At 37.8% G+C, this 27,156-nt stretch overlaps 1 protein-coding gene across 5 annotated transcripts in view; it reads right to left on the bottom strand.

Moving 5' to 3' along the window:
* Nucleotides 1-27,156, bottom strand: part of LOC136017878 (bifunctional heparan sulfate N-deacetylase/N-sulfotransferase 3) — a 64,186-nt gene that overhangs the window by 10,968 nt on the left and 26,062 nt on the right. For all 5 annotated transcript variants that reach the window (XM_065686585.1, XM_065686592.1, XM_065686598.1 and 2 more), the window contains exons 4-11: nt 26,105-26,259; nt 22,524-22,709; nt 19,028-19,156; nt 8,182-8,364; nt 6,018-6,114; nt 5,132-5,255; nt 1,734-1,908; nt 1,128-1,298 (exon numbers count right to left, since the gene is read on the bottom strand). In XM_065686585.1, coding sequence (XP_065542657.1) covers nt 1,128-1,298; nt 1,734-1,908; nt 5,132-5,255; nt 6,018-6,114; nt 8,182-8,364; nt 19,028-19,156; nt 22,524-22,709; nt 26,105-26,259 — 1,220 coding nt within the window. The remainder of the gene's footprint in view (nt 1-1,127; nt 1,299-1,733; nt 1,909-5,131; nt 5,256-6,017; nt 6,115-8,181; nt 8,365-19,027; nt 19,157-22,523; nt 22,710-26,104; nt 26,260-27,156) is intronic.

Genomic DNA, 27,156 nt, shown 5'->3' with positions numbered 1-27,156 from the left:
CATGGCTTTTGCTTTACCTATTAAACTATCTTTATCTCAACCCCTGAGTTTTCTCATTTTTACTCTTCTAATTCTCCCATTGTATGAGGAGGGAGTGAGCTAAGGGTTGTGTGCGGCTTAGTTGCCAGCTGGGGTTAAGCTACAGAAGTTACAAAAAGGTCAAAAAAGTTATGTTAGGTAGAACATAAATTCGTCTAAAAACCTGATGATGCCTGAGATGGCAAAAACGCTGATGTGCAAGAAGACTTTGTCGCTATTGTTAACAAAAACAAATCGGAGACAACTTTCTGTTCTCCAGGTCAAATGGCACAGCATGACCTGATCTCGCCTGCAAAACCAAATTGGTTGTGTCCACACTCACCAATGGTAATGGTTCTTGTTACCCTTCTAACTGTTCTCTGAAACTGTGTGGCAATATGCTTTTTGCTGTGAGTCCAAATCGTGCCACAAGTGTGTTAAAATTCAAGCAGTATGGCCAGCAGTGGGACTGTGTGAACTCTTGCATGGGTACAGGTTTATTTACAATCATAGCCTGAGGGAGATTTCTGCATGAAAAAGCCAAGAAGTGGGTGAAGACACTTTTTAAAGGCATTTAAATATTATGGTGTTACAAACCCACTAGATGACATCCATTTCCATGTGGCAATCCCCATTTCAGATGGAAAAGGTATTTTTTTTTACCCCAAAGTGTTCAGACATCAAAACTCTTCTCAACCCATACAGGGTGGGCAATGTCCCAGCTGACATACCTTGGTGCTCACCGATACTTGCTACCACTCAGAGTAGACAGAAATGTAATTGAATAGCTTCCCTTTAATTTTTCTTTGGGGAACTCTAAGGAACATCTGATATTAAAGAGACCAGAAAGCACTGCATGTCTGGTTCTCTTTTCCTCAATATTCCTGACAAAGAGCCAGACATAGAGTGATACAAGCATGAGCAAATGAAAGCCAGCTGTAAGTTAAAGTTCACACATAGCTATGAAGAATCACAATGTCTTAAAAAATGCTCTAGTATATCTAGGATATCACTGTGGATCAGTATTCTGTAGGCAAGACTTTTACGAAGGTAATATTTTATCGTAGTATGTATTTGAGATTAGGATGTCAAGTTACAGTCTTATTCACCTGATAAGGTGGGAAGTAAGTTAGCCATCTTTCAATATGTGTAGCATACCATCCTGGTGCTAGGCATCTCTTTTGGAGAGCTTTAAGCTCGGATGGTGCTCGGGGTCCAGCTGTGATCACTTGATAGAAGCTGAATTTTAGAGCTGCAGGATCTTCATGTGATCGCTGATGCTGTAAAAGAAGTTACATTGCTGGAACTTTACAGACCACAAAAATTGGGCAAGTAAGACAAAACTGGTAGGTCTGGCCTTACTGAAAAAAACCTGCTTAGTCCATCTTATATTTTGAGCATGAACTAGATAACTGTATCTATAAACTAAATTTGTACAGGCTGATTACATAAAATAATTGAGTAAATAAGCATTTTTGCATGTTTGTATTACCATTTTGAAAAGGTGGCTTCTGGCATTTTAACCCCTGAAAGATTTTCAGGTTTATACTGACAGATACCTCAGCCCACTGGTGATCATATGTGGTACACTGACTGATGAATAAAAGCTGGTATTTCGCAAACCCTTTATATACCTATATCCTGAAAGGATATACAAGGAGGAGTCAAGGTGGAAACCTTCATTTGTACCTGCCTGTGTACTTCAAAATGCATACCTGATACCAGGAATATGCCCGATCGGACGGGTCAATGAGGATGGTGATGATCTTGGCCTTGGGGATGAGGGAAGCAGCTCGTTTAGGAGCTTCCTCAGAATGGAAATAGTTGGCACTTTTCTCAAAGAGGAAGTCAGTGGTGACATTAGAAGGAGTGGGGAAGAAATCCATGTACCTAGGAAAGTAACATCATTCTCAGAATTACTTTCAAGTCACACAAAGGTTGAAAAATCTGTTATTTTATATATTTTATTCTAGAATAATCAATTAAAATAATGAGCCTCATTGCCAAATAAAAGCAAACAGAAGCTTATATTTTACTTTTTATCATATTGTATTTGGTACTTGCTTTCTTCTCATTACATAAACATTGCAGTTAATTAAGTAATATGCTCAAAGTTGCATTCAAAAACTCTGCTACATAGCTGCATAGCTATTGCATCTCGCATGCAGACTGTATGTAAAAAAGCTGAAATTAGAGGATGACCAAAGAAAACAGAATGAAAGGATGCTGCTGCCCTGTTAGTTTATTAAGTGTTCATATCTGCCTAATGCAAATATTTGAGAATGTGATACTGTTTCATTGAACAAACAATGGACTCTATTTTCCAAAAATATTTCAGCTGATTTGATGAAAGTGATGAAGCTGTATTTCTGCTTACAAAAAAAATTATCAGAAACTAATGACTCAGCCTGTGACCTCAGAATGTTTTACCAGAAATCAACAGCAAAGAAGCAGATAGCTTTGAAAGAGGCAATAAGCACTACAGGCAAATTTGCTCTAGATCATATATGCCGTCGTTACACTGTTGTACCAAAGTCCTGGTAGTAGACTGAGTAAGTACAATGCAAGGAGGACTATAACCTTGTAAGGAAACGCTTTATATTAAATATGGTACTACAGCAAATTCTGGAAAAAAGTGAATTGATTCTTTAGCTATCATGGCAAATTTGGAAACAAAGAGTAGAAGCTGATGTGATGTCACTGAAAAATGGTAGAGATTGGACCAGTGGGATATCAAGAGGTTATGAAGTTTAGGCTTGGCATGTCTGCTGAACACATACTGCTGAACTCTTGCTCAGTACCTCATTCATGAGACAATTATTAAACTTGACAAAGGCAAAGCTGAAAAGGCTTTAGAGAAACTTGTCTAAGAAATTTGTAACAGTGCTTCCATGAAGAAATGCATGACTGGTCTATTTAGACTTCTCCATTTCAAGAACAGAAAGATCAGTTCTCATCTTACTCTTCTCTCATCTCTACTGGGAGACTACAATGTACATCCATACCTCTTTCAAGATGGCAGTACTGAGGTTGCCAAGGTCTGAAAGAACCCTCTTCTGCTTCAGTAGTTAGCCTTGGTCTAAATGTAAGCTTGGACAATGACTAAGTCAGCATCAGCTCTGGGAAAAAGCTGTATCTCCACAACCATAGAAGAAATTGAGCTGACTGTTATAGAATTATAGAATGGTTTGGGTTAGAAAAGACCTTAAGATCATCTAGTTCCAACCCCCCTGCCATGGGCAGGGACAACTCACACTTGACCATGTCGCCCAAGGCTCTGTCCAACCTGGCCTTGAACACTGCCAGGGATGGAGCATTTACCAGTTCTTTGGGCAGCCTGTGCCAGTAAAGAACTCACAGTAAAGAGCTTTCTTGTATCTTACCTGAACTTCACCTGTTTAAGTTGAAACCCCTTGTCCTGTCACTACAGTCCCTCATGAAGAGTCCCTCCCCAGCATCCCTATAGGCCCCCTTCAGATACTGGAAGGCTGCTATGAGGTCTCCGCACAGCCTTCTCTTCTGAGGCAGAATAGTCCCAACTTTCTCAGCCTGTCTTCATACGGGAGGTGCTCCAGCCCCTGATCATCCTTGTGGCCCTCCTCCAGACTTGTTACCAATGAATACTCTTGCCTTGAAAAAGTCCCAGGCAATTAATGGACTAATGAGGAGATATCTTGTATCTAATTATCATTTGGTAAGCTCATTTCATGCCAGCATTAAAATATATTATCAGACTGAATGTCTGAGAGATTTGTCTGGCAGCCAGAATACAAACCTAAGCATTAAGTGGCTGCACCAACGGGTAGTTCTGAGTATCCAAGACTTAACTGTTAGAAGCTGGCAGAGGTGAGTGGGACACGTAGTGCAGAGGTACAGATGGCCAAATGGGTGTTATAGAGTGCGAACCTGGACCATACAGGTTGACCACTGGGAGCTTTATGCACCAATGCTGTGTTAAGATTAAGGTAATTTGGCACAAGTTTAGCAGCTAAATTGTGTCTACTTGTCAGGAAAGTGGATATGGCAGAAGGAATGAGAGAAGCGGCAATGTGGTCTTCTAGCAACATGAAAACATGCATTTTGTGGAAGAATTGGCTCACTGTACTTAGGCTGTCTCCTTCAGTGTGTACCTGCTACGTGTTGCTTGCGTGTCATCTTCACTGACTTGAAAATCTCAACAGGAGGAAGTCAACTTTCTAATTTCCAGTCATTTAGATGGCATCTCTCTATTGATTGTAACTGGCTGACTCATCACTCTTTGCAGTAAGAATCTGCTGCAGCAATTATAACTCTGTAAAAACTAAGTGACTTAAAACCAAATTGGATCTGATGTATCTATGCTAAGACCATATAACAGTGTTAACCCTGTTAATTTCATGGATGAGTACAAAGCCAAAGGCAATAAAACTATCTTCCCTTAAACTGGGGGGGGGAGAAAGAAAGAAGACAAAACATCAGTAATCTTTTACTGATGCTCCTCAACCATTACAGCATGCTACCGCTTTCCATCTTGTAGTGCTTTAGACCGCAGCGCTTTCTGAAAGCAAGAGAAATCAAGAATGACCTTCTGTGTGTAGCTATGTCTGGTGATACCCTGGTAGTCATAGAAAATGGCAGGAGTGATACAAACACTTTTTTAGCACCACTTACTAAACCTGCAGAGACACTAACATTCTCCTTATTACCTGATCCTTGAAAAACATTTTGAGAGGCTTTCCCTGTCCCCTTTTGCCTGATTTGAGGAAAAAAAAAAAAAGCCTCTCCCTGGTATTATCTTAAGAGATAAGATTTCCAACAGGAACATAATTTTGCCTACATATATCCGAGTAACAACCGTTACTTTCCCAAGTTCAACAGCACATGTAATGAGCAATATATATTACATGTTACTGTTCTGCATATATTAATAGATGGATATTTACAAAAAAGCCTGACAAAAATGACCGCATTTATGATATTCAGTAATAAAATTGTTATTTACTTGCATTTATCATTTTAGAAGGACACTGATGGTCTTCTTTTATCTCACTCCCTATGTAAACCATTACTAACATCATTTCCGTATTGTTCACAATATATAAGCTTTTATATTTATACTAATAACCCATCTTACCAATCAATCCCCCTGTGGTAGTTATTTCTATTAAAGAACTGTACCTCCTCAAAGGTTTTTGGGCTGGGGGAGTTACTAATGATGGAAGGATGCATGATCAGGAACAAATACAAGGCTGTGGTACCTGCAAACAGGATACAAGTCCGAGATTAAAGAAAAAATAAATTAACACATACATTTTTTTGGAGAGGTCGTACTCCTAGATGGAGTACCAATTTTATTCTATTTCATTTCAGTGAGAGGATGCTGATCGATGTCACCTAAGAATCTGTGCTTTCTGTGCTTTTAAATTGAAGACATATAAAGAACTGTAGATAGTTAACATAGAAATTGGAGTGCCAATGCAGAAATCTGTTTTTCACATTTTTAATAACTGTGTTTCAAAACCATTATTTTTTTACAAAACTCACAAAAATAATTTAAAAATTTTGCAGTCAGTAGCTACTGGGGATTGCAAATCAAACTGCCCATTGGGAACTCTTTGACTTGAAAAAATGCTATGAAATAACAAGTTTCTATAAACAAAACACTTGTGGGACAGACGGGAACTTGCAGTAAAGAATCTACAATTTGAAAAATGGCTGTCCTTTTGTCCTTCCGCATCAACAAGATCTTGTCTATCTTGTTGATATCTTTATCAGTGTTACTCATTTTGACATATAGCCAAAAAAATCTGACACACACCTGAACCCTGCATTTTCAATATATGTAATGTCTGTTATTGTAACTTACATTATTATGCTGTATTTGAATGATATCTGAAAACTAAAATATGCTATTGGATGATCTAGATCTCTGCACAGTAGTCTCAGTAAAAAGTGATTACTTGGTATAATTATTTCAACTTACACACAGTCTATCTTGTTGAAATACAATAAAATCTTACCAGTTTTCTGGGGTCCTACAACCAAGAATTTTGGTAATCGATCACAGGTTTTTTCTTTCGACCAGATATCTTTGTGCCGTTTGTCATCACAGGGATTCTAAAACGGAGAACAACAACTAAGAATTTCATTGGTAATCAGATTTTTTACTAATGTACAAATACTCTTACCTGAAAATATGATTTTCCCTTATGACAGAAACCCATGCTATGTATTAAACTATTTCAGTGATTCAGAAATGTATCTGCAGTGTAACTGAGCCAGAAACTGTATCTCTTAAGTGTTTGCTTGTTTTTATTAATGAGACAAGTAAGTTGAAGAAATGTAGTTTTCTTTCTACATGTATATAGTTGTCCTGGCTATCCAATAGACCCTGGGACAAGATAATTTATCCTATGAAATGTCAGTATGTTCAGTGGAATTGTGACAAAGACAATCTGATCCCACATCTTAAGTTGTGGGAATAATTCAAAATCAATTGTTAAATTACATACAACATAGGAAGGCTTGAAATTGCCTTGAATAGTTATCTAGTTATTTGCTTGAACAGTTATCTAGTTACTGATGTTTTCTTTTACATTACTGTAACAGCTACCATCCTATCCACGCTGTAGTTTTTAAACTGAAGGAGTAAATGAATTATAATTTGTCTTCCCATTCACAAATACATATTCTGATCTTCCAATTCAAATCAGTACGTAACACTTGGTGTTATGTAACATTACCTAATTTACATTATTTACATAATGTTTATGTAAATTTATTTAATGGAATCTTGGGTTTTTTTCATTTGCTGCTTTACAACTGAAGCACTTTAAATTTGTTTTAGAAATGCTACTTGCTAACAGTTTTTGATACTGTTGTTTGGCAGTACTGCACTAAGATGAAGTTTAAAAAAAAAAGTAACTGCATTCAGATTCACGTGCATTATAGACAAACCCCACCACATTCAGTATGTAATAGTCACTGTTACTTAAAAAATGCCTTTTCTAAATAATACTAATTTTTCAAGTCACCTGGCTACAGGCTGATTTCCATTTTTAAAATTAATTCTCTCTTAAAATTATGCAAAATTCTTGACTTTTTTCCTCCTAGTTCAATGTTTTATTCAGTAACAGCATGAATTTCAAGATGCAAATGTAAGTCCGAATTTGCAATCTCACACTCAGATTCTGAGTTGGTAATTCAGTATCCAGCACTAGAAAACATTTGAGTAAGCAAGCTTAAATACATTTTTATGTTTGATTTAGTAAAGTTTGCTCCTTAGAATATTTCTACCAAATACCCTCAACAGGATAGTATTTGGCATACATATTGTCACTGTAAGGACACATGTACCTACAGCACTTGGACATTTCACTGAATTGGTTGAACCATCGCTGAGCATATGCAAAAAAGAACACAACAGGGTTCACCACTTGCTGCAGTCGTTTCTCTTTAGGGCCTATGCTCTTAGTGCTGGATGATGGACTGAAGATGTACCAACTGCATGGTCAGTGCAAGCTTCAGCCTTAGTGGGTCTTCATATTCCTGATAATTTTCAATTTACTCACTTCCGAGTGCAGGATAATCAAGCAGCAGAGTTGATAACATCAATGTATGATGTGCTGGTAAACCTGTTTGGGCAGTTCTCAGCCTTTTGTGAATAACTTTCCTATTTATCTAATCTATTTTTACTTGGCTAGTCAGTTTTGACATTAAGGTAGCCATGGTCTTAATGCTCTTTTCTCTTTTTGGATGCCATCTTCTCCTGTCCTGGGTTCACCAGTAGCCCTTGGAGAAAAGTTAATTTCTTTAATGGCCAATTGCTAAAGTCTGCACATACATTTCCCTGTCAAATGGTTCACGCCTGTCAGCTCCAAAAGGAGAAGACAAATAACACAGTATGTCTTTCCTGCACCTCCTGCATTTCTAAAAGTAACAAATAAAATGAAAGATAGTTTTAATTACACAGCTTAATACATATTAATTTCACAACCTTTTATGGAGATTTAAGTGATGGGAAACAACCAAGTACAACTGAAGTGTCAGTAAGAGCTGCTTTATGGAACCAAGTAGCAAATCTATAAATATTACTACTTTACAAGAAACAGAAGCAAAGAACTTCACAAAAAACACCATCAAGACGATTTTTTTTCTGATCTCTTCATCATCAAACCTGCCTACCTGCCAGAGAGGGTCCTTCTGCTCAGGGAACAGTTCAAAATATTTGTGAGCTAGCTGAACCGGAGGAAGAGTTTGCAGTTTCAGGTTTGTCCAGGTATGAACAAAATTGGCCAGGTTCACAAAGGTGTATAATCCGAGGCGGTCATTTCCATAATTGGACAAATGTGTCATGAAGATGCTAATCTTTAGAAACAAAATAAAGAGAGCAGACAATGATTCTTTGTATCACTAGATGGCAGTGTAACCACAGTGTAACCATCAATTTAAATTGCCTTTTGCTCTTAGCACTGCAAGACTTTGATCTCATTCACATAGATCTTGCTGTCCTTGCTTTGTTGAATTGCATCCTCCTTCTCAAGTCAAGTCCATGCAATCAATGAAGAAAACTGGCGGATAGGTACTATGAGCTCTGTGTGAACTAGGATATACAATCCTACCCTGCGGCTGTACAATATGTACATAATATTTATGTAAATTTACTCAATGGAAAATACAACAAAAACAATACCCACAGGATTATTTCAAGTGGAATATAAATGTGATATTAAAAATGTGAATTTTGGTTTTGTGGAAGAGTAAAGAGTCAGAGACCAAGAGGACAGCTGACCTCTATTGCTCTAATTTAAATCTCATTGCTCCAAAGTTTTGCAGGACAAGTAGCGCACCTCTTCTACAAAACTGTTCTACAAGCACCGGGTATATAGTCATATATCATATGCAGAAACAAACAAAATCTGAAACCTGAGTACTTTCAATTGATAGTGCATAAAATAAAGGGTTATCAGTTGTAAGGCTACTTATATCTGCTCTTTTGACACCTTACTGTGAAAGTGCTACTTGGATAAATCCTCCCCACTACATCCTTTGCTTCAACTGCACTCTCACTCTACTAATAAAAGCAATACCTGCTGTGAAGGTTTCTCACAGGAAGGGCATGTCTGGCTACACCTAATTATGCAGTGAGGAGAGCAGGAGTATGTAGACTGCAAGGATGGTCTCTCAGGGACTGATGAAGGGCTGAAGACTGACACCTCTGTTTTGCAAAGTGATCCATTTTCAATGTAGTACCTCACTGATGAAAGTCTGTTCTTACACTCAAATCTGCAAATGCTTGTCTTTAGCAGTGATTTTTTTTTTAAATAGAACTCTCCAAGATAAATTTTCTAGACTAATTTTCATTAAAACATTACAAATGTGACTCTTATAAGTAAATCTGCTAATACCATGAATATGCAATTTCTACTTAAAGTAAAACTTGATGTAAGCCACTTTAAAAAGAAAAAGGCTTATCATGACCATAATTGTGAAATTTGTTCAAGAACTGAAGTTAATCTTTTGTAAAGGAATTCCAGCCTTCAATTTCAAAAAGGAAAAAGAAAATAATTAAAACATGGAATCTACAGCTGTATTTTGTTTCAGAATATTTAAAACACTGGCTTCCTTTGATATTAAATGTTCAAAGCTACCGAACTTTTATTTTTGAACACCTAACTCTACCACTACAGAGTCCTGAGTGGGAATTCACATTCTGTGAATGGACACAGAAAGTGTGTTTTATTAATAGCGTCATTTGGTGACTCCTCTTGGCTTATAAAGTAAGCTGAGGGCTTCAGTTTGTCTGACTCAAGTAAAATTGGAAGATATATACTGCTAAATTATGAGGATGCTATTGTTCTTTTCAAATAGGACTGAGTTAAATATAATCCAAACCCTCCCCGTTAACTAACCAACAATAAACATTTTGCCAAATGTATATAACCATTTCAAGTTTCCTTTGTCATTTCAGTTCTCAAAGCAGTAACAGACCAGCTATAGAGCTATGTTGTTTTCAATAAAGATACAATTGGAGGGTTTCCACAAAAAAGGTTAACTCGTTTTCTTGACAGCCTCTTTCTTTCCTTCACATGGTCTGACCTCTGGCATTTATAATGTCAGTTCACAGCCCGGCAACTCTTTACCTGCCAACATTTACAGCACTGCCATGGGAGAAAAAGCAAGAGAACTTGGAAAGATTTCGAGTGTGGGGAACATATGCAGTATTTTTTCCCTGAGGAAAATATGACCATTATTTTAAGAGTGTCAGAGTGGAGACTGAAAAATTGATTGGATATAGTATCATGAATAATTTCCAGCATACGAAACTGTGTCAATGAAGGGGGAAAATCTATCATAAACCTTAGTTACCATTTTAAAGTTGGTGGTGGTTTCTTTGGATGTTTTTTTAATGTAAAATTGTTAATTATTTACCAAATGCTGGTAAATCTTGCAAAGAAGTTCATATTTAGTGTGACTATATAGCACCAAAAATAAAAAATCTGAACAAAAGGTTTCCTCCCCCGTTGATACTGTACAAATTCTTAGTAAAATCACTATCAGCACCTGTGTAAAATTAGTCAACTACAATCCTGCGCTTTACAGAACAATGAAATATTGCTGATCCAGGGCCTAATTCACCTGAGCTTACCTGAGAAGTACTAGCTTTTGCCTCCAGCTGCAAAAGGTCTTTACAGGCTAAGCTAGCAGTCTGTGCAACTGACAGGAGCCTGATGGTGCACTGGTCTCATTCCCATTAGTTTGAGAAGGATCATAAACCACTCTGCACACCAGGGATCCCTGTGAGAGGTGGCTTACAGTACAAAAGGACAACCTGCCAGCCACTCTCTCACACCCTAGGAGCATTCCTGCGAGTTTGTCGACAAGAGCTATGCAGCCATGGCACTGGGAGAGATGTGTAAGCTGATCCTCCAGTTTCCCTGGCTACGAAGAGAAAATGCTATCCAAGTGCCATTTTGAGGGACTTCACCTTGGCGCTGGCCCAGCTGCAAGGGATGGTGTGTGGCTACCCACTTCTCCGCTTTCCCACCAAGCTTGCAGAAGGATGGAAATGCATATCATTACCCCTCCATTTGCAGGTGGGCAGTTTCACATCAAGACAAAACATAATTACCACTTTTTGTCTTCTGTACTGAGTTATGATACTTTGTTTTGCTCAATCATATCACATTCTTTCCTTCAAACAAGTTCTAACTAATGAACATGATTACTCTTTCTGTGTCAACTAACAGCACGCTCTGCTATTAAATATTCTCTTAAAACCACTCTTGATGAGATTTAAAAACAATGCTTTGTGGGCATCTCAGAAGACCAGATCTAGCAAATAACGCTATTTGTTCAATAATCTTGCACCTCTGGGAAATGCTGTAAAATACAAATAGAGCTTCATATATTTCTTCATTCCTTCTTCAAAAGGGAAGCAGCTGTGAATGGATTTATATTTACTCTAACAAGCATTTTAGCCTCCCTTTCAGTTAAAAAGAGCTTATTTGACTTCATTATTTCCAGCCCTCTTCCGAAATAATTTCCTCCAGGGCATCTCAGCATTTTCTTTATCTCAGTGAGAAAAGGATCACCCTTTTTAGTGGTTCCTCATAAACAAACTATCATCTTGGTTGCACTTCAGTGCACATTCTCCACAGGATTTAGTATCTTTCATGAGGGGACTGAAAAGAATGCATGCAACTTTTAAAATGATGGTTCGGGATTAAATCTGTCCTCTGGGCAGCAGCTCCTTTCTTGCTCCCACACATTTTCAGATCAGAAGAGCAAAAGCTCTTTCCTGTACTCTGCCTTCTCATGGAGTTTTATAAGGCAGCTGTATGACCTGCTCCTTTCAGCTTCCCCTCAGCATTTCCTTCCCTAGAATGAAAGGGCAGAGGGCTATTTCTGTTTGCCCTCTTTCCCAAGCCCTGAATTTTTTTTTTTTGCAATTCTGACTAGTACTGCAGAGGTGTAGGGAAATGAGTACAAGCACTCAGGAGAAACAGCCTTTACCTTTCTGAAGGCTCCTTCTATGCTGCATATCTCCTTCACTACAACAACCTTTCTCAATTAGAGGTAATAGCTTCTAGGTCAAGAAAATAGAGGTGAGACCGAGTCACTGCTATTCAATCATGTGTATCAAGAAAAAATGAACTAGCATGATCTAAGTTACATATCAGGAACAGAGAAAACAATAGATGATTGACAAACTACATAAACAAAAAGAAAAAAATGCAACAAGTTGCCCAGCTTCTAGTGAGGGATGCTCTTTTTACAGGCTGGATATCCTAAAATATATTGACCACTACAAAATCAAAACTACTATGATGCTGCACCTCTTAAAATTATACAGTAAGGACGCTACTAAGCATCTACAGTCTTGATAACTTCTTGTTGGTTTCCTGACAAAAACAGCCTGCCTCCCACAGTAATGACATTACCCTTAATTCCTAAGTGTGAGAAGCCCCTCTTACCAGGTTTGTGCAAGGTTTGTGTTTCTGGTTTCTTCCCCCTCAAGTCAAGTGGTCTCTATTTTTTGGAAAGACAGGGATGAGAGAAACCATTCAAGGATAGTGGTAAATACTTCCCCCACACCCCCCCTCCCCTTCTTCTTACCAAGTTCCCTATGATGGTCTAGAAGGTGAAATTCAGAAGCTTCTCTATGTTGGGACAGGAGTGATTTATGGTAAAACTAACTGCTCTGATGGAAAATAACAGAGTGGATATTTTTATGCTGGGCAACCTGCAAGTATTCCCACACCCTTCCATATGTCCTGATAAGCAAAATGTACCTTGCTCCATATTTAAATTCCATTTTACACAAACATTTTGCAGATGAACAGATTGCACTTATACCCCATTATTATTATTCTTCATATTCCTTTTCTGTTTATACCTCCTGAATGGTGTACTGCATCAGGAGGACTTTCTGACTTGGTTTCAGTTACAGTAATAATGCAGGAAAGAAGTGTTGATGTCTACAGAGGAATGAAACAAATAAAGCACAAAAACCTCTAGAACAGTGACAAGCCTATAGAACAGTAGTCCACCAAGCCAGTGGTCTCCAAACTGTTTTGAGGGCACACACTTACCTGTAAAAATTATCTGAGCATGCATGCCCAACGTATGTATATTTATTTATAAGTTATATACTTGTAACACCGAAACTCAACATGTATTATTCTCCCACTTTGGAGACCACTGCATTAAGCTGTTGGGTTCGGACTGTGACCTGAGAGCAGAGAGGACTCCCTTTTCAGAAGGCAGCTCTACTTTCTTTGGCAAGCATCAGGAAAGGCAAGGGAAGGCTGAGACTTGAAATGACACTGATGTTGTTAAACAGATTTAGTATCATTTTGGCATTTTAAATCTGGAACTAGAAAAGTTGGTATAAGAAAAAATGGTAATAAACACTACTTGTGTACCGGGCATATCTTTTTTTTTTTTTTTAAACTACATATGAATCTGTTGCAGGCAATTGAAATCAAATAAATTTATGTTATTAAACCAGTCATCAAGGTACTTTTGTCATGAGCACTGTGTCACCCTCCAATCTGTGCAACAACATTAAAAAAGCAATATCGAGGCCTCCCAACTCAACGAAGTTATGCACAACAGTTTAAAATGAAGTTAAATTATGACTGACAAATAATTAGGATGATCTCTGCTAGGCACTAGAACCAGATGCATTACCAATTTAGTATATTGCTGATATTTTAGCTACTGAACAAATGTTTACAGGCCACAAGAGTGCATCTAACTCTCAGAATGCTTATATTCTAATTAATCTGGCATTGAGTACACTCTGCAGTTCTGATACTGTCTCTGTATTACTCTGAACAGTTTTGTTTCAGGTATACAGAGACTTGGTAACAGCTGGTTTTGCTCCATTACACTAACAAAGTGACAGAATAATGAATCAGATTGCAGTCTATGCTCTATCTACAGTTGGAAGTCTATCTCTAGTTGAAAGATATTCCTTTTAGTCCTGTATGTTTCCAGAAAAGCTGTGTTCAATTCCACCAGTTTGATTCCAGCTTGCAACCACAGCTTGCAACTCCCCAGGCTGTCCTGCTGGCTTCACAGCTGACATGGATCTGCCCACTTGCAAAGACAGCAAGCCAACTAGATGAATTAGATTGACATAGCAGTGTTTCCACCATAAATGTAATTTCACTATGTATATAGCCAGGGAAGATGTAGAAGAAGAAACAAAATTGCCTATTCAGTGTAGTTCTGAATTACTAATCTGACAGGAAACCCGAGTTTATTTGCAGCTGTTGCAAAAACTTTTTCACCTTTTTCTGTAAATTATGGATTACTCATTTTGGCAGTACTGTCAAAGAGACTTGCTTAACTAACAGCTGTAAATCACTTGCACAAGGCTTTCCAGGGGAGAAGAACAATCATGGTATCTTAGAAAGGTAAAGTTTTCTCACTGCCCAGAGTTCCAATGCATTTATTGTACACTGTTACAAGGAATCACCTCTAATGAGACAGGTAATCCTGTCTGTTCCACAGCCTTTCCCTGCTGCCTGCTTATTTAGGATTTTTTTGTATTTTGTCAATTCCACCCACAAAATAGCAGACTCTGTCTGAGTGATTTTCGTAGAACAGCTAGGAAGGCAAGGAATACTTGTATTTTGCAGTCAACAAAAATACTAGGCAAAACAAATTCCTCCCCTGCCCCAATTCACAGTAACTCCCTAAACTATTGCTGGAATTCTCAAGAGTTCCCAAAATGGGCACAAGTGGACAAGGATGAGATGACAGGGGGCTGGAGCACCTCCCGTATGAAGACAAGCTGAGAAAGTTGGGGCTGTTCAGCCTGCAGAAGAGAAGTTGCATGGAGACTTCATAGCAGCCTTCCAGTATCTGAAGAGGGCTGACAAGGATGCCAGAGAGGGACTCTTCATCGGGGACTGTAGCAATAGGACAAGGGGGATTGGGTTTAAACTTAAACAGGAGAAGTCCAGGTTAGATACATGGAAGAAGATCTTTACTGTGAGGGTGGTAAAGTACTGGAACAGGTTGCTCCATCCCTGGCAGTGTGCAAGGCCAGGCTGGACAGAGCCTTGGGCAACACGGTCTACTGGAAGGTGCCCCTGTCCATGGCAGGGCGGGGTGAAACGATCTTCGAGTCCTTTCCAACCCTCACCATTCTATGATTCTATGCAACTGTTGCCTTTCTCACTCACCCATGAGGTGGACCAAGCCTGCTGGTCCACTGACTATTAGTGACTTACAGCACTGACTATTCGTGACTTACAGCACTGACTATTCATCTTGTTCAGGGTCACATAAACATACAGTTAAGTCCTGCTGATGCTCACATAAATCCTCTAAGTTTTAGTGCTAAAGGAGATAACTGCCCCCCCTTGCTGCAAATCAATTAGCTTAACAGCAGCTCTACTCACTGTAATTTGGGAGAGGTAAAAAAATAGAGGAAAATACTACTTAGGACTAAATGCATACAAAGATTACAATTATTTTAAGATCAATCAGACACAGGGCCTAAAACATTAACAGTCTTCCCTCTTGATCAGTACTGCTGTAATCATATGGAGAACACACAGCTGGCTACACATTAGTTTCATTGTTGGACTATCAACCATTTGAAGGCTTTTACCAAACTCCTCTTCACAGGGCATTTTCCCTTTTATTTAGATCTGTAGAGACACAGTACTTTGTAAAGAAGTGTCTGAAATGCAATTACTATATTCTGTTCTGTTTGTTTTTCTTGGGGGCAGAAAAAGTATAGTATGTTTTCATGAACTGTTGCTTTCCTTTATACATTGACCTTGTAAGATAGCAAAGCTCCTGATCTGTATCTTCAACAGTTCAAACCATACTTTAGGACTGGGTTATGTGTGCCTTCTACAAAGTTAAACTGAGACATCTTAACTGATGCTACTGGAAAAGAAGCAACATACAACATTGTTTTAGACCACATCTCTCAATTACAGTCTTATATGAAGAAAAATCTGGTATACTAGATTACCTGGATTTTAGAATCAAAATATACCTTCAATATCATCATTTGAAAACTAAATCACACAGATTAGCAAATTGGAATAAACTTTAGGAATAAAATCTAAAGAACTGGTAGAAAGCAGATGAGAGATATTCCATTTCATATTGTTGATCTGCTTCACTAATTTTATTATTGAAACTTTACACTTAGAAAAATAGCAAGTTTTCCATGTTAAAATAAAACAAAACTAGTAGACCTGTCCTGTGTTTAGCCTGTTTATCTAGTGCAGCATGCTGCATACAGAAGCAGATGGCATCAGAGATATGTAAGAAAGTAGTATAGGATACTCCACTGCTGGGAGAGGTGAGAAAAAATCCCCTATGAAAGTCTTCCCTGCTTTCAAGGGTTAAATAAAGCATAAGTCTATATGGAATCCCTGTCTTATCAACTACCACAGGCAAGGAAATCCAACCAAATTCAATTCTGTATTTCAAATTTTCATAAGTTCTTGGTGTCAAAAACATTACCCTGAAAGAAGATCTTGACATAATTCTCATTAAAATGCTCATCCTCATTTAACTGGCTATCCTCTGGTTTTCTGTTTTGAGACAGCTAACCAGAATTTACTGTCTAGGTTCTTCACGCAATTTCAAGGCTGTTTCCATTTTTCATCTCTTTTCAAACATAATCAATCTTGATTATTTTGATTTCTCTTCAAACTGGAGTCTTTCCAAGTCCTTCATAGTTCTGTTCAGTCAACTCTTCAGTTTTGCATGTAAGATTAAGTCTATGGAGCATTCTAGATGAAATTGTACCATGGATTTCCACAACTTTATTACACAACTCTCTGCATTATTTTAAACTCTATTCCTTCCACAGTGTGTCAATGCCTTAAAGAATAAGGGACATCGATATACCTATGTATAATCCATTTTGGGAAACTAAATATCTATGAACTTATGGTTGAGAACATTACTTAGCTGACACTGTAATCATTCCTAGGTAATGTTTCTTCTTCTTAGCTTTGCATCAATGAAAAATAATGTTTAGGAATTACCTCATAACATAATTTTTGCATCATCTGAAAAGCTGTGTGTTTCACATTAAGATACGCCAGCTATTTCAATGAAAACACAGAAAAGCTTATCAAATCCAAAAATGATACTTCATAATTAGATAAATTCCTAAAGCTACTTTAGTTTTCATTTTAATGCATAAATCTTTGCCCAATCCTGACTTTCACATAACTGTATAAATACATATGTAACACTTAAAAAAACCCCCACAAAGATGCAAACCCTAATCTTGAAACTGGTTACATGCCAGGTTGATGCTTAGAACTTTAGAACCTGTTTATAAGCGGATATTAAAACCAGATACATCATCTTTTCAAAGGCATTCCTTAAAATGTTTACAACAATTTGTCTTGGGAAATATTTGCCTCATATTCATTTACAGTTGTTTTCAGAAAACAGTGCATTTAACTTCTATTCTTTTAGCCTGCAGTGGTTTTGGGATATCACAGTTCTCACAATTAGGTGATCATACAATCTACACTGCAATGCACAAATCAAAGACCTGATTGTAATATATAAAAATACATTACTGCACTCACATTCAGAGATGTTAGGCAGGCATGATCAAACTTATTAACCAATAACTATGATTGTTTCACTGCTCATCTTGTCTTTCCCTCCCCCACCCAATTCTTTCAATTTGAAAGGCTTACGCCTTGACCAACCATATTAAATTTGCTTTCTCCCTACTGTTGTAAAATGGTAAAATACTTTTTGGCTAAGTTGTGGCTGTGTTTCAATAATGAATACAGTTGGTACTGACTCAAAATGTTACTCTCTGTCTTCCTCCAAAGTGTCATTTGTTGTTATATATGTGTCATATATTGCCAAAACTGTTACGGTACCAATAGCCTCCATTCAAGGAATTTGCCAGGTCTCCCTTCTGTTAATATTTTGTGCCTGAATTGGTATCTATCACTGAAGTTCGGACTGGGACCACTGACATCATCTAGAAGGCAGACAACATTTGCTGAGGAAGGGAAGTTTTATTTCCTAATTTTGCTATGTGAACATGAAAAAGGCAAACAAACCACAGTAACTGATCTCAAAGAACCGAAACTGATGCTGATGCTGGAAAAACAGACCTGAACATAAAACGCTGAAATAGCTGACGGAAGCTTTTTCTCCTTTGCACTTCCATTAAGTTATGAAAGATTAAAAAAGGGCACAAAAATATTTAAAATATTATTCCAAAGGATTTCAGTGGAAGTATTTTTTGTTGCCTTTGGTACTCCTAGTGATTTGGAATCCTAGTGATTACATTTGTATAAAATGGGTAAATTTATGTATATGTTTCATTTGGACTTCAGATGAAAACATCTCCTAAAAGCCTGTCTTAAAGGACAGTTTTGATGCAATGGACCTAATCCCGTGTCATTTTGGAGTGCTATAAAGTTCTCTTCTATCAGTAATACCGTAGTTTCATAGCCTCGTTTGTTGTTTATTCTTCTATTAAAGACAAATGAAAGGTTAATTAGATATATTAACTGTGTAGTCCATTTATTTGCATCCTTTTTTTGAAACTATTCTGAATCAGCACTTGAAATTCTCAAAACAATTAACCACATGCGCTCCTTGCTTGCAACTTTCTCAAATGAGTGTTCCCAACATTTCTGAATATAAATTTGACAGAAAGGAGAATGGACTTCACCTGAGGTGCTCATCTCATAGTAATGTCAGTCCTTAAAACTTGAATTCTTATCTCAGGGTTCTTATTTTATTCAGAAGTAGAGAGCAACATGAATGGCTGCTGCTACTACTGCACTACTGACAAAAAAGTCAAGAAAAGTAGAAATCATCCTTGTATAACTGACAGAATATATATAAAATTAGACCTGAAGTTAATTAACTGAAAAAGCAGAAGAGCTCACTGCAACAAATCATTACTATTTGAGAGACCCAGAAGATTAGTCTTGAAGCATTCAGTAATTTCTCCTTTCATTATTTTTAAAAAACTCAAAAATTACACTGTACTTACTGGATTGAGAACCACGGTGAAGAACAACTCTCCTCCTTGAATACTTTTGTCTAGTTCCTTTGGGCCTCCAGGATACTCTTTATAGAAAATTGTGTGGGTGAATAAGCCACAGGTTTGCCTAGGAAGCACCTGAATTTATGGGGTAGGTGGGGAGGGTGAGGATGGAGGGGTGGGGAGTCAAGGTGAAGTCATAAAACAAAAATATTTATACTTTTAATAAGATAATAAATGCCACGTAAGTAATACATCACTGAAACTATTCTTGATAACTGTTGGGTAGATTTGTCATCACAGCTTTCCCAGAAGTTAATCATGATCTAGTTGAATACACTGGCAGATCAATAATAGCACCGACTCAAAGAAATAACATTTTTCTTATCAGTGAAATCATAATGTCCAAAAATTCATCACATTTTGTTTTAAACTGGAGATCAGTGAGTAAGTTGCAATTCAGCAACCTCCTAAAGCTATTTTGTCTGTAACACCTGATCCTAAATCCAAGTCTGGTCATCAAAGATTTCCAAAATCTTAAAATAATTTGAAACATAATCCGAACTATTATCAGTCTGTATTGTATTGGTGTTTTGTTGTTGGGGTTTGGTGGGCTTTTTTTGGTTTGGAGGGGTTTTTTTGGCTTTTGCATCACCACCAATAATAATTCTACAGTGACACATGATGAATTTTGCGGGTAATGCTCACATAATAAATGTGCTTCTCATTCAGCTGTGCTAAGTTTTGTATGGCCAGTTGCAATATAAAGTAGCATAAACTAAAATATTTTTAAAAGCATGAAAAGAACAAGTCTTTTCAATAGGAAGAGCTGATAAATGCAGGTAGGTTTTCCAGCAGAACCTAAAAATATTTTCTATCAACTTCAGAAAATAATTTGCTGAAGACTATTTCAATTATGTCTATTTTTCACAGAAAATCAACAGCTAAGTATTGCTGTTCATGTATAATTATCAAACTGAGATTGGTCTCAAACATTCTAGCCCAATTTAAGACATTCATTATATTATAGCTTAATTTTTTAAAGTATAAAAATCCCTCACTTGACATAGACTGTGGTTTTGCAGATACTCTTCATTTCTTGTAGTTTAATTTCTCAACACCTTTTTTGTGATATACAGTATACTTTGACCATAGATCATGAATTCTGCATTGTTACAAAATGGATGGAATTTGTATGTTTGCTATAAACCTGCAAATACTTTAAAACCCTTGGATTTCACTGATGAAGTATGAGAACAATTCTTCACAGAGGCAGAGAATGAAGCTGTACTGAATGTGAAATGCTCTGGGAAATCTTACACAACAATTTTACTGAATTTATACTGAATATATTCATCACTATAAGCCTGAAGACATAAAATATTAATGCATTTGCCCTGAAGAACTGGGAGCTTTAGACTCCCAAATCAGGTGGTTTTACATGGCTGTGCTTAGAAATTGGTTTTTTGTCGTGGTATCCTTGTGTTAAATCTCATTATGAGTCTTCAAATCACATGTTTTTACAAAAATTTATGAAAGGTACTTTGGGGCATTCTGAGTCCATCCATTGTCTTCAAATGCTTCAGAACTCTGAGCATATCCACAAACCCACTGTTTTACATGGAGCTATTGCTGTAGCTCAAATCTGTATGGTGTCAATTTTTTTCCTCGCTGTCTGGAGGTCATGTTAGTTTGCTTCATCCAAAAACTGAATACTACTGTTTTGCTTAGAAAAGAGGTATCCCTGGTAACTTGAGGACAAGACCATAATTCTGTTATAAGCCAAGTGGCAGTCTTGTGCTAAGATACTTGACCCTCCAAAACTGCCTGGTGCAGGCAGAGGTGTAACACTAGGATCTTTCCTATTCACCCCTCTCCCCTCAGACTCCAAAAGAAAGTTACTCAAGAACATACCATCCAGTATTTTGGAAAGTTGTTTTGAAACACTTCTCAGACAAGAATTACAATATGTGAATCAGAAATAGCCTATACCCTGGTCCTACACCTGGGTCGGACCAATCCCAGGCACAGCTACAGGTTGGGCAAACAAGAGATTCAGAGCGGCCCTGTGGAGAAGGACTTGGGGGTGCTGGTTGATGAGAAAATGAACATGGGCCGGCAGTGTGCGCTTGCAGCCCAGAAAGCAAACCGTATCCTGGGCTGCATCAAAAGGACCGTGACCAGCAGGGCAAAAGAGGTGATCCTCCCCTCTACTCTGCTCTTGTGAGACCTCACCTGGAGTATTGTGTGCAGTTCTGGTGTCCTCAACATAAAAAGGACATGGAACTGCTGGAACAAGTCCAGAGGAGGGCCACAAGGATGATCAGGGGACTGGAGCACCTCCTGTATGAAGACAGACTGAGAAAGTTGGGGGTGTTCAGCCTGGAGAAGAGAAGGCTGCGTGGAGACCTCATAGCAGCCTTCCAGTATCTGAAGGGGGCCTATAGGGATGCTGGGGAGGGTCTCTTCATCAGGGACTGTAGTGACAGGACAAGGGGTAATGGGTTAAAACTTAAACAGGGGAAGTTTAGATTGGATATAAGGAGGAAATTCTTTCCTGTTAGGGTGGTGAGACACTGGAATCGGTTGCCCAGGGGGGTTGTGAGTGCTCCATCCCTGGCAGTGTTCAAGGCCAGGTTGGATGAAGCCTTGTGTGGGATGGTTTAGTGTGAGGTGTCCCTGCCTATGGCAGGGGGGTTGGAACTAGATGATCTTGAGGCCCTTTCCAACCCTAACTATTCTATGATTCTACGATTCTATGACGAGATGGTATTGGCATAACACCTTCCACAGCTGTGCACAACCCCTTTTGGCAAATGTTGTTGTCAATGAACAGCACTCCGTACAAATACAGAAGAATTGTGTGACTTGACCTGTGCAAAGCAGCTTCATGGCCTGGAGGAGGGTGTGGTGCATGTGTGTCTGCTTTCCTTCAGCCTTCTCAGTGTTTGCCCCACATCCTGAACACCTGGGCCCAAAGGATAGCTGTGAGGTTAAGCCACACTGCAAAGCACAGTTCTTATTTTTGCATGGCAGGAAGAAAAACAGGGACAAATGTGCAATGTTCAATGCAAGAAAAAAAAATTTCTGCACCAAAATCAAGGTTCTCAGATGGCACAAACTTGCAAAACTCGTTTGCAGTTAATGGTACTATGTAAATTTAAAACCTGCTAGAAATCCAACCCATAGTATTTTGTTAAAAGATGGAAAGTTGCCTATTTCCTCGAGATGTCTGAACATGTATTAACAGTAAGACCAGAACAGTTAGCAGCCTGTTTACTGTTAACAGCAGGATGTCTGGAGGCCACCTCATCAGTAGTAACATCATCATCAGCAGACTGATTTTAATCAACAAGATACTGTGAAATACATCATGCCACTTATGCATAGCAATATCTGCTTCTTATGACGTGAACTTTCAGGATACCATGCTTGTCCACTTAGAAACAAGTTCTTCATAAAATGGTAGAGTGGTGGTAATATGAACATCATAAATACAACTCACCATGATATTTTTGTGGATGAAGCCTCGCCTATACCGTGCAGGCTTCAGGTGTGGGTATTCTTCTGTGCTGGTAACTCTGATATTCCAGACCTTTTTCCAGGCATCATAGAGTTGAACGTGTACTGGGTATACTCCAGAATGGTGTGGTGCCACTGCATAGCCCAAATCAGTTGGAATACCATGTTCCTAAAACATAGCAGAACAATCACTGATTTAAAAAACTTAAGGAACTTCATGTTATAGCATTTCTTGAATCCTTTGTTTGTGAGAGATCAAGGTCTGAAATGCAAATAATGGTGATACCAAATTTGCTGATATGTAAGGGAGATGGAAGGCAGCATGGTAAGATGAAACACAGGATTTTAATACAAAAGCCTTTTTAACAAATATTTTTGAGTATCTAGGGAAAAGTGATATAAATGTATTTTATGCTGATTTCCTCAATCTGTATTAAACAGAAAGCAGCACTCCTTCAAGTTCTTGCAAGGAATTTACTCACAAACTAAGAAGAATTCGAGAGAAAATTAGTGGCACATATTCAACACAACAGGTGCATCTGGCAGGTACACTTACAAAAGTGTGATTTCCATTACACAATTACTTGGATTGTTAGCTTAATTTCATAGAAAATCACTGCATTTCCTCTCTAGTCCACTCAAAACATAAAATCATATTCAAAACCAGCTTACCCAAGTTAGTGTCATTTTAAAAAAGGAGAAAAGATAACCACTTGCAAAATTCTGAGGATAACAGGCAGATGCTGTAGACAGGCAACCCCTTTTGTAGTACACTATTTTTCAGACTCCTGCATCTACCTTGTTTACATACAGATCTTGCTAGTATTACATTTTCTTGACATTCAGTATAGTTTCTTTCCAGTTTCTGGTTTCCAATATACTCTAATGAATTTCAACACCTTTTCTCCTTTCTTTCAGGTTGCTTTTCAAAAGAACAGTATATAGCAGATATTTCTTTGATAGTCTGATTTGCAGAATACACTGTCCATAAGATGTTGCGTTGTAATGATTTAGGAAAACTGCCTTTGCACAATCTCTGAATTCTGTTTAGAGTTTTTTTATATTGATTGTATTTGTATGGTCATCTTCACCATATTTTCTAATCATACTTTCTTTGTGCACAGAGGTAAGAATTGATTGATACTCGGGTCTATTCCTTTGTATAAGCTAGTTACTAAGGAATATGAAAAATCTAAGTCTTATCTCAAAGAAAAATGGGTGCGTGACCTTTAGTAAAATCACCTTTCTTCACCTTTTCTGGAGAAGGACTACTGCAGGAAACCTAATGCACAGGACTTAAAAAGCTTAGATAGTCAGGATACAGTATCAGACATATCTGTTACAATTTAAATATGACAACTTTACTAACAGCTCAAAACAAAACAAATTCAAAGCAGCATTTGCTTCTGCTCTGGAGTAACATGGGAAGTCAGACTTTAAATATGTGAAACCTGCATGGGAAGAAGGCTACTTTTTCCTCATTAAAGGGCTACTTGGAACCTAGTGTAATGATGTGTCCAACAGAGAGATATGGTTTAATCACAGTTGAGAACATTAACTTTTCTGTATCTCAACACCCATCAGTGACCCTGCTGCACTCAGGAAGCGCATCATCTGCTGGTTTACAGCTGGGGCACACTGTGTAATCTGTCAAAGTAGGGAGGAGCAAGATCTGGCCTATTGGTTTTACTGCATATGCAGATAAAGAATGGGTACACCATCAGTTAAGCAGCTTTCCACTACTTTATTCCACCACAGGTTATCTCAATTCTTTCTTTTATCTTTTCTACTTCCCTTAAGCATGCATAAACATTAGAAAGAAAAATCTTTACAGAACATGTAAGAAATTGTGTTTTCTAATGTCCCATTTAATCTTCTTCATTTAGCTAGAAACAAATCTGTTTTTTAAGGGGTTTTCCCACACATTTTACAATATGCAGTAATAAATATGCAATTAAAATCTTCCATTCTCATTGTAAGCCTATCATCTTGAATGTATTAGTGTCTCCCTTATTGCTTAGTGACTGTTATTCCCAAGTTAAGCATTTCATACACATTCAGTCTGATAATGCATGAGGCATGCACAATTTTAGCCTCTTTCAAAAAAGCATGATACTTATCTTTGTTATTAATTTAAATGCTTTAATGTCTATACATAGCTTCAGGCATGAAAAGCATTTAATGTAAGTATTAAGAACATTGAGAGTGGTGAAGAAAAATTTATGACATTACCTAAAACAGGGTTGAATATGAATTATCCTAATAATATACTTTAATGCTTACATACTGTAGACTAATCCCAGAAGATGTCTTAGGTCACACTAGAACTACAAGAAATAACTGAATTTCTGGTGGAGCTTGCAACAGTACACAGAATCATGGACAAAAGGGAATTTTGGACACAGAATTATTCAATTTTAAATTTTTATAATTTCTACTGAAATACTTTCTTTAAAGATAACATTAAAATTGAGCTGGCCTGTACTCAGTACAACTACAGTTTACAGTACTCTTTGGTCGAAAGAAAACATACACCTTACTTAAAACAAAGTTTTCAAATACAAATTTTAAGTGCTTGATTTTCTATGTCTATGCCTTCACCCTATACTCACTGACACGTGACCATAAGCACACTTTATTTTGTTCTGGTATTTCAAATCCCCTTGCTCTTTCAAGGAACAAAGTCATGATCTGCCATCTGAAGAGCAACCAGTGCATTTTGAAAAGTGAAAAGCCAAATTTGCATGATGGAATAGTAGATGTATTTCAGCAAACAAGTTCTGTTTGCTGAGATATTCTGATACAACACTTCTTAATGTCTTTATATATGACAATTTCCTCAGGCAAATAATATGTAGTATTGTGTATGGCAGTTTGGCTTGGTTTTAATGCATGAAATTAACTGTAAAGAAAAGGTAAGTCTGTTTCTCTACTATCCTCAGACCTAAAGGTATGGTTTTATTTTCTTATATTCTGATACTTTTTTTTTTCTGTGAATAAATTATTAGTAAAGGCAATGCTTTTCAAAGCAGGTTTTTATAAAGCTGATCCAATGGGAATACATAAGATCTTATCCTCTATCACCACAGAAGAGTATCTTTGAAAATACAGCATATATGTCATAACATGGCATGTTAATCCTAACATGCAGTGTTTCCATAAAGTCATTTGACATGTTTTGATGGAGTGTTTATTCCTTTAGAAAAGTGGATATTTTCTAATCTAAACAATGGCTTATTTTAGAAAAAGAATAAAATAAAATTTTTGTCTATACTGACTTTCCAAGATGAGACCATATTAATTCTTCATTCTGAAAGAATGTTTCCATTCAAAAATTTTCATACAGTAATAAACCCCCCCTAAACTTTACTTGAGAAAGAAATCCAAACTGTAGAGAAAAAGAGTTTTCATAGCACAAAACACACTGCAAAAAGCATTCTATCATAATTTTTTTTTTCGATTCACTGAGATTAAAACAAATTCTACAAAGACTGATGTTTCTAACAAAACAGGAATGTTTTCTGAATACCTAAATTCAATATAAAATGCAAAACCACAACTCACTAAGGCAAATTTCTTGTTGAGGATCATCTGCTCCACCAGTGACGACTCATTGTGGAAGAGGTGAGGCTGCATGTGACTCCACATATGGGGAAACCACCAAAACTCATCTGCAGATCTTAACAGCAGGTCATCGCCTTCATCTTCCTCCTCGGTCCCTGCAAAAGGGGAAAAAAATGAAAGATAATACCTCTGAAGTGGTTTAAACCCAGCTGGAAACTCAGAACCACACAGCTGCTCGCTCGCTCACTCCTCCCTCTTCTTCCCCCTCTTTTCCAGAGGCACTATGTATGTGGGCCACGCCCCACCACATTGCTGTAATTTGTCCCTCTCTGGTATTGCCAGGACAGCAGCACACCTTGTCTGACTGTTCTGCTAATTTTTCCGGATTTCACACTTGTTCAGGGGAGAAGTTCCAAAGCACTGGAGGGGCCCACTGGCCCAGGTGCTTGCTCATACGATCCCACACACCCTGCCGCTCATGGCTGTCCAGCCTTAGGAAAAAAATCTCTTGATGGTCCTCTCATACCGTCTTTTAATCTTAGACTAGACGCAAGCCCAACCCTGCTTAACTTTTGAGATCAGATGAAACAGAGCGTTCTCAAGGTGGTATGGCCATGGGTAAAACACATGCTGTATTTGTGGCAACATGCTGATTCCCAGCAAAAGCAGCAGGCAGGTTTCAAAGGTATCCAAAGGACATCCAAGACCTTTAGAATTCTCAAATGCTGCTATAAACAGCCTGGTAGAGGAGCGGAGGGTGTGAGGGAATGTCTTCTTCGTAGGTTGACCCCCCAAGGAGGAAAAAAAAAAAGATGTGTAATTGCTAAAAATTCCCATTATATGCCTCCCAAAATAGAGAGGTGACGACCACACTGAGAAAGCATGCCAGACCAGTTTCATGATCAGTGATTCTACTGTATTATAAGTCCTTACCATAAAATACAGCAAAACAAAAACTTTAGCTCAGGCCCTAAAGCTGATAAACACTAAACCAGCAAATACTGGCTGCAAGTAAGGTACGACATGCTGAAACTCTGCGAACAAGCGCAATA

The sequence above is a fragment of the Lathamus discolor genome, chromosome 1 (genome assembly GCF_037157495.1).
Source record: "Lathamus discolor isolate bLatDis1 chromosome 1, bLatDis1.hap1, whole genome shotgun sequence".
Lineage (NCBI taxonomy): Eukaryota > Metazoa > Chordata > Aves > Psittaciformes > Psittacidae > Lathamus > Lathamus discolor.
Note: the sequence above shows the minus strand (reverse complement) of the source record. Positions and strands in the feature narration are given on the sequence as shown.